We start from the raw sequence: 8,536 nt of genomic DNA, 5'->3' as shown, positions 1-8,536 counted from the left end.
TTCCATTCTCAAGAAAAGGGGTTTAAACTAAAAATTCCATGTTTTAAGCCTGCACTGATCTTTTTGATGAACAGCCTCATCATTAGTCCATCCAGGAGCTCTCCCAGAGTTACCACATTAGAACAAAGGACACTTCTAACACCCAGGAAATCATAAGAATTTCAGGAACTCTGTGTTAAAATCTAGTTCAAAGACCAAATATTAAAACAAAAGATACTCCTCGTGCTCTTATCACTTAAGAAATTACGAGAGTGCTTCCTAGGACTCTCTAGGCTTCTTCCACTTCTCTGTGGTTCTTCTTGTTTCTCCACTCATGCTATTCCTCTTCCCCTCTGCCTCCTGTATTTAACAAGCTCTCCTGAGGCCTAGGCCTCTCCCTAGGCCTCCAAGTGTTGGGGGAAAACCGTGTCAGCCACATTGGCAAGATCAAAGCCATGTTCATTTCCAGTGCAAAGATCATGAAGCCCAATGGTGAGAAGCTGGACAAGTTCCAGTCTGAAATCTTCTACACCCTCCTGGAGTTGGAGATGAACTCAGACCTGAAAACCCAGCTGTGGGAGTTGAACATCACAGATGCCAAGGCCACTGAAGTTAGTGTTGGTCAAAAAGCTCTTTTAATCTTTGTTCTTATTCCTCAAGTGAAATATTTCCAAAAATTCCAGGTCTGGCTATTGCGTGACTTGGAGAAGTTCAGCGGGAAATACATCATCTGTTGCTCAGAGGAGAATTCTGCCTAAGACAACTCGAAAAAGCCATACCAAAAAATAAGCAAAAGCATCCCAGGAGCTGCAGTCTGACAACCGTGTATGATGTGATCCTGGAAGATTTGGTTTGCCCAAGTGAGATTACAGGCAAGAGAATCTGCAAGAAACTGAATGGCAGCTTGCTCACAGAGGTTCATTTGGATAAAACACAGCAGAACAATGTGGAACACAAAGTTGAAACATTTTCTGGTATCTGTAAGAAACTCATGGGTGAACTCCCCAATGGTTCAGTGGTTAGGAATTTGCCTGCCAATGGGTTCGATCCCTGGCCTGGGAAGATTCCACATGCCATGGGGCAACTAAGCCTATGTGCCACAACTACTGAGCCTGAATGCTCTAAAGCCCATGAACCATAACTACTGAAGCTCACACGCTATAGAGCCTGCAAACCACAAATACTGAGTCCACATGTTATAACTACTGAAGCCTGCTCACTCTAGAGTCAGCATGCCATCTCTATTTATTATAATAAATAAATACATTTTTGAGCAGCTGATTTTTAAAATATTTATTTGTTTGTTTATTTCTGGCTGCACTGGGTCTTCATCACTGCTTGCAGGCTTTCTCTACTTGTGGCGAGCAAGGGCTAGTCTCTAGTTGTGGTGCATGGGCTTCTTATTGCCATTGCTTCTCTTGTTGTGGAGCCCACACTCTAGGGCACAAGCTTGGGCTCTCGGGCACACAGGATCAGCAGTTGCAGCTTTCAGGCTCTAGAGGGCAGACTCAATGGTTGTGGCACATGGGCTTTGTTGCCCTGTGGCATGTGGAATCTTCCTGGACCAGGGATCAAATCCATGTCCCCTACACTGGCAGGTGAATTCTTAACCACTGGACACCAGGGAAATCCCAGCAAAGCAAACCTGAGAAAGAAAAGTGAAGCTGGAGGAATCAGGCTTCCTGACTTCGGACATACTACAAAGTTACAGTAATCAAAACAACATGGTACTGGCACAAAAACAGAAGTATAGATCAATGGAACAAGATAGAAAGTTCGGAGATAAACCATCACTCCTGTGGTCACATAATCTATGACAAAGGAGGCAAGAATATACAATGAAGAAAAAGAGTCCCTTCAATAAATGGTGCTGGGAAAACTGGACAACTGCATGTAAAAGAATGAAACTACAACACTCCCTAACACCATACACAAAAATAAACTCAAAATATGTTAAAGACCTAAATGTAAAGCTGGACACTATAAAGATCTTAGAGGAAAACATAGAATGCTCCTTGACATGATTTGCAGGAAGATTTTTTTTATTCATTTCCTATAGTGATGAAAATAAAAATAAAAATGAGGTCTAATTAAACTTAAAATCTTTTGTACAGCAAAGGAAACCATAAACAAAACAAAAAGACAACCTTCAGAATGTAAGAAAATATTTACAAGCAAAGCAACTGACAAGGGATTACTTTCCAAAATATACAAACAGCTCATGGAGCTTAATATCAAAAAACAAACAGCCCATACTCAGCCGTTAAAAAGAATTCATTTGAATTAGTTCTAATGAGATGGATGAAACTGGAGCCCATTATACAGAGTGAAGTAAGCCAGAAAGATAAAGAACATTACAGCATACTAACACATATATATGGAATTTAGAAAGATGGTAACGATAACCCTATATGCAAAACAGAAAAAGAGACACAGATGTACAGAACAGACTTTTGAACTCTGTGGGAGAAGGTGAGGGTGGGATGTTTCAAAAAAAACAGCATGTATATTATCTATGGTGAAACAGATCACCAGCCCAGGTGGGATGCATGAGACAAGTGCTCGGGCCTGGTGCACTGGGAAGACCCAGAAGAATCGGGTGGAGAGGGAGGTGGGAGGGGGTATCGGGACGGGGAATACGTGTAACTCTATGGCTGATTCATATCAATGTATGACAAAACCCACTGAAATGTTGTGAAGTGATTAGCCTCCAACTAAAAAAAAAAAAAAAAAAAAAGCCCAATCAAAAACTGAGCAGAAAATTTACAAAAGACATTTCACCAAAGAAGACACACAGATGGCCAAAAAGCACATGAAAAAATGCTCAGTATCATTAATTGTTAAAGAAATGCAAATCAAAACTACAATGAGGTATCACTTCATACCTTCAGAATGGCCTTCATCAAAAAATCTACAAACAATAAATGCTGGCAAGGGTGTGAAGAAAAGGGAACTCTCTTGCACTGTTGTTGGGAATGTAATTTGATACAGCCACTGTGGAGAACAGTATGGAGGTTCCTTAAAAAACTGAAAATAGAACTACCATATGACCCAGCAATCCCACTCCTAGGCATGTACTCGGAGAAAACTTTAATTCAAGAAGATACACACACCCCAATGTTCCCTGAAGCACTGTTTACAGTAGCCAGGAGATGGAGCAACTTAAGTGTCCATCAACAGAGGAATGGGTAAAAAGAAGGTATCATATGTTTATACAATGGACTATTACTCAGCCAGAAAAAAAGAACAAAATAACACCATTTGTGGCAACATGGATAGACCTGGAGACTGTCATATTAAGTGAAGTAAGTCAGACACAGAAAGACAAATATCATATGATATCACTTACATGTGAAATCTTTTTTTAAAAAAGGTACAAATTAACTTATTTACAAAATAGAAGTAGAGTCATGGATGTAGAAAACAAACTTATGGTTATGAGGCAATGAGGGGAGGATAAAGTGAGAGTCTGGCACTGACATATATACTCTGTGTGTGTGCTCAGTCCCTTCAGTCCTGTCTGACTCTTTGCGACCCCGTGGACTGTAGCCCACCAGGCTTCTCTGTCCATGGGATTTTGCAGGCAAGAATACTAGAGTGGGTTGCTGTGTCCTCCTCCAGGGGATCTTCCCAACCCAGGGGTCGAACCCGCCTCTCTTAAGTCTCCTGCATTGGCAGGCAGATTCTTCACCACCGAGTCACCAGGGAAGCTCCAATTTGAAAGACGTCACCTTCAAAATCTACCTTGCACCACTCATTTTTGTTTTCTATTTAATTAATTTTAAATTGTTGCTTTTATTCTACTGCTTTCTAGATCCATCTCGTCTCTGTTTATAGTTTTCTATGGTGCGCTGAGGTACTAAAACCTGAATCCAGAGAAGACAGGAAGTGCTAAGTCTGAGGAGACACAAGAGAGCTGAATGGAGCTATACTGCCATGGTCCCTCTTGCCCTCCTGTGTGACTAGTTTTAAGAGAGGATGTGGATGGGCCTCACTAGTGGGATGGTACACAAATGCCCTCTTTCCACTCTGAGCTCTGATACGTTTCTGACAGAAGGGAAGTGGACAGGTAATACAAGTTCCCATGGATCTTGTTTCTGAGGAAGACTCAACCTATGTGCAGATATCCTAATCCTCATGTCATAAAGCAATTGTTAACTCAGGGCTTTCCCCCTCAAATGACTCGTGCCAGACCTTGGGAAGTAGATAAACGAAGGAACCATCAAGAGACAAGCCATGGGGGTTCGATTTTGTGTAAGAGACGCATTCAGATCCTCTAAGCAGGCTTGAGGGTGGGTGGGACTCACCCAAGACTTTATGGGTTTGGGAAAAATCAGGGATGCTGAGGCAGTAGGTAGCTTTTGTGCAGAGCCATAGAGAGAAACAGTAGTTTTCACCCTCCCATTCATTTCCCATTTATTTCTGATGACAGAAAGATGGCCATTTCATTCAAATTGTCATTGAGGATTCCGAAGAAATAACTATGATGAAGATGAAAGAGCGGAAGAAGAAAAGAGAGGTAGGTAAAATCTCTGTATAATGTATAGATATCCAGGACATTTATGTCAGTGTCATGAGGACGTGGAATTGTACCTCTTAGGCCACAATTATCTTAGAGTTTAAGATAGTCAGGAGTCAACTCAACATTGGCTCTTTTTCCCTCCACTCCCTTCTCAGCATGAACTCTCTGGGTCTGGGTTTGACTGTGACATGACGAGTGAATGGAGAAAAGGAAAGCCATCAAGAAACACATGAGCTGGGAGATGAGAATGTGAAGACCCTGGATTAGAAAGAATGTTCTCAATATGTAGAAGCTGGGAGTAGAATATATGATGAGGATGTTAAAAATCAACCACCATATTGAAATACACTTTTGTGGCAGAAAGCAATCAATCAATAGGACTAGAATTAGCAGAGAATACCACGCAAAAGCATTATGAAACCAAACCTCCAAAACCCAATAAGCACTGATGGGTTAGAATATGACTAACAAAGGCCCTCATACCCCTCATGCTTGCTTCTAGTTACTAACGGTTTTCCCCTTGATCCATGCCCCTGAGAGGTAGTCAGGAGGAGGATGCTGTGACTCTGAGGGTAAGGTGATGTGTCCTTATTGGCAGAGAAGAACTCAGCACCTAGGGCCTCTTGATCAGTGTCCTGCTATCTCCCCTGAACTCTCCAAAGTAGGGATATTAAGAGAACCAGGCCCTTTCCAGAAATATCCTACAAGTTGGTGTGCAGGCAGTTCTCTGAGTGGTCTCTCTTATCTCTGCCTAGAAAAGTAAAAAAGACAGAGTAGGAGCAGCCAAGAAGATCCAGGCCTGGTGGCGTGGCACCCTGGTGCGCCGGACATTGTTGCATGCAGCCCTGAGGACTTGGATGATTCAGTGCTGGTGGAGACTGACAATGGACAGGCTGCTGCAGAAGAAGCGGAGGGCAGCCCTGATTGCCTATGCCTACAGAGAGAGGGCAGTGGTCAAGCTCCAGTCTCTGGTCCGTATGTGGCGCATCCACTGGCGATACTGCCAGGTGCTCAATGCCATCTATGTCATCCAGTACCACTGGCAATGCCACAACTGCCAGGCCTGTGCCCTCCTCCGGGGCCACTGCGTGGTCACAGCCACGCACCTGCAGTTTCACATTGAGATCATTAACCCCTAGGAAATGGCTAGACGGGGCACTGTGTCTCCTGTCCCATAGTAAAGGTCTAACCTGACATAAAGTATGTCTCGTGGTTTCCCTTCTGCTAATGGAAATGTTAGGACTTGAGTCATGCTGCCTTCTCTTCTCCCTGGGAAAGAACTTCAGTGAGGTTCTCCCTTTGTGCCCACAAACCCTGTTCTGGACTGACAGTTCTATATGCCATGTACTTAGTTGTCAAAACAGAAACTGAGGTCCTAGTCTACCTATATATATAACAGAGTCAGAAGTCCCAGCTCCCATTCCCAACCCCATTCCTTTCTTCTCACTGGGAATCTGAGAGTGAGGTAAGCTGCATCTTCCTGAAGACTCTGGGTACCTTTGCACGTGAGAACAGACACTGAGGCTTTTCTCTGTCCTCCTGGGGTTAGTGGGGGGGTCTCAGATGCCTTAGACAAGGTGTCTTTGCCAATCACCTTGTGAAAAGGCCAACATGTGGCTGACTCTTCTGGGAGGAGAGTAGTGCAGCCCCAGGTGAAGGACAGGCCAGCCTTAGTGTAGATGAGACTGGGCATGCTGATGAGCAGCTGATGACCCTGGGGACTGGTAGAAAACAGTTCATGACACTTCAACTCCGTCTTCACAATTCCCTTACCAGAACTCCTCTCCCTGAGGGCTGTACAGCAAACAGGGCTCCAGTGATTTTACCCCCATCCCTACTCTTGTCTCCATTCTCACTGCCATGGTCGTACTAATCCAGTGCTACTCAATAGAAATTTCTGTGATGGATGGAAATGTTCTGTATCAGTGCTGTTCAGCGTGGGAGCCACGAGCCACACATGGTTGTGAAGGACTTGAAATGTGCCGGGTGCGATTAAAGGATTGAGTTTTAAATTTTTTTTAATTAATTAAAGCTTAAATAACCACATATGGTAGTGGCTATTCCATTGAATAGTGTGGCTCTAGACCTTACCATTACCAATAATTGTACTGCTGCCCAAATTGCTTTTTCATTCCATTCTTTTTTATTTTATTCTCTTCTTCCAGTTCACCTTTCAAATATCACTAATAGAATGTTTCTTCAGATGTGATAAGATCTTCCAAGCCATTTACTCTGCCATTTTTTTTATAGCCATCACCCCTGACAAGCCCTTGTATCTGTCTTTATCCAGTTCAGATTCTATATTTAATTACTGTAATCTCTCCCCCGAACACCTTGACTTCCTTTGACCCTATCTCTGCAAAGCTGTGTGGAATGAACTTAATCATCTACCTGCTTTGTGCCTGCAGAGGAGGAGCATGACACTCAGCTCACATTCAACCATGACGCGTGGTCCCAGTTCATGTTCATGACTGCAGACCTCCACTGGACCGAGTTCCCAGTAAATTTCTCTGGTGTGTTTGCATTTCTTTTTTTCTGACTTGAATAATTCATAGTACCTCCTCTCCAAATGCCCAATTCTACTTCTCCCCTTGAACTCCAAAATGATGGTATATGTTACCACATACTTAACTGATGAAATGGAGACAGACTGGACCCCCATCTTCCTACCACCTTATTCTCCATCCCATCTCTGGACCACACTTGCTGCCTTCCCTCCAGTTGAAATAAATGAAGGGTCTTTGATCCCATCAAAAGCTAACCCCTCCACTATCCTGCTGCCATCTCGAGGTGTTTGATCCTGCATTCATAACCCTATTGTCCAAAGTATCAATGTCTACCTCTTCCATCTTTTAAAAATGCCATCTTAATTTCTTTCCAGTTCTCTGTTTCTCCTAATAGCAAAACATGCCATCACTGTTTCCATTTCTGTTCACAGTATTTTCTCTTCAACCCATTCCAATCAGGTTTATGCCCCTCTCACTTCACTGAGACTGCACTGATCAATATCACCGACATTCCAGCTGACCAAATCCAATGGTCATTTCTCTGTCCTTATGCATTCTCTCTACATCAGGCTACAGAGTTAGCTACTCCATTCTTGTTAAAATAATTTCTAAAGGCAAACAATAAAAACCATACCACTCAACCCATAAGTACTTTAATATATGTCTTTAATAGGAGAACTTTGTAAAAAATATAACATCAGTATTATCATATCTTTCAACAGTCACAATAATTCCTTGATAGAATATATATGTACCCAATAACTGAGCTTCTAGATACATAAAGTAGGATTCTTCTGTACCCCTTTGTGCTTGCCTACTACTGTCCACCAGACTCTAGTAACCACTGATCTGTACTCTGTACCTATTGTTTTCCCTTTTCCAGGACATCATAAAAGGAATATTTTGTAGCCTTTTGAGTCTGGCTTCCTTTCATTTGGGCTTCCCTGGTGGCTCAGAGGTTAAAGCGCCTGCCTGCAATGTGGGAGACCTGGGTTCGATCCCTGGGTCGGGAAGATTCCCTGGAGAAGGAAATGGCAACCCACTCCGGTATTCTTGCCTGGAGAATCCCATGGACAGAGGAACCTGGTGGGCTACAGTCCATGGGGTCGCAAAGAGTCGGATATGACTGAGCGACTTCTCTTCACTTCCTTTCATTTAGCATAATGTGTCTGAGACTTCTCTCTGGTATTGTGTGTACTCATTTCTTTTAATTTCTGAGTGGCATTCCATTTTAAGAATGTTATCAGAAGTTTTTACCAGTTGAAGGATTTGGGGTTTTTTCCAGTTTGAGTGGTTGCAAATTAATCTGCTATACATATTTGGTTTTGTGTGTGTGTAAACTTAAGTTTTGCACTCTATTTGGCTAAAAACCTAGGAGTGAGAGCTTCCATTTCTACAAGATGGTGTAACTCATTTTTTCCCTTTTCCTCTCCTCTGAATACAAACTAAATACTTTGGAAATAATTCAGCAGACAGTCATAAAAGGACTCTGAAATGTGGAGAGATGGCAGGTTATCTAGAAATCTCA

The 8,536-nt window shown here is 42.7% G+C and overlaps 1 protein-coding gene and 1 pseudogene across 1 annotated transcript; both read left to right on the top strand.

Moving 5' to 3' along the window:
* Positions 1-434: 434 nt before the first annotated feature.
* Positions 435-1,478, top strand: LOC122682686 (annotated as a pseudogene).
* Positions 1,479-4,189: 2,711 nt separating this feature from the next.
* IQCF2 (IQ motif containing F2) lies at positions 4,190-5,701 on the top strand. The gene is made up of 3 exons (XM_043886760.1): positions 4,190-4,233; positions 4,412-4,498; positions 5,257-5,701. The coding sequence occupies exons 1-3, from the start codon at positions 4,216-4,218 to the stop codon at positions 5,638-5,640; spliced, it is 489 nt and encodes a 162-aa protein (XP_043742695.1). The 5' UTR covers positions 4,190-4,215; the 3' UTR covers positions 5,641-5,701.
* Positions 5,702-8,536: the final 2,835 nt, after the last annotated feature.

The sequence above is a fragment of the Cervus elaphus genome, chromosome 24 (genome assembly GCF_910594005.1).
Source record: "Cervus elaphus chromosome 24, mCerEla1.1, whole genome shotgun sequence".
Lineage (NCBI taxonomy): Eukaryota > Metazoa > Chordata > Mammalia > Artiodactyla > Cervidae > Cervus > Cervus elaphus.
The sequence above is the reverse complement of the archived record's forward strand: the minus strand, read 5'-3'. Positions and strand labels throughout refer to the sequence as shown.

Bases quoted from the DNA above. Each gene is read 5' to 3' on its own strand.
- IQCF2 (XM_043886760.1), top strand. The intron at 4,499-5,256 runs GTAGGTAAAATC...ATCTCTGCCTAG, and splicing joins AGCGGAAGAAGAAAAGAGAG to AAAAGTAAAAAAGACAGAGT.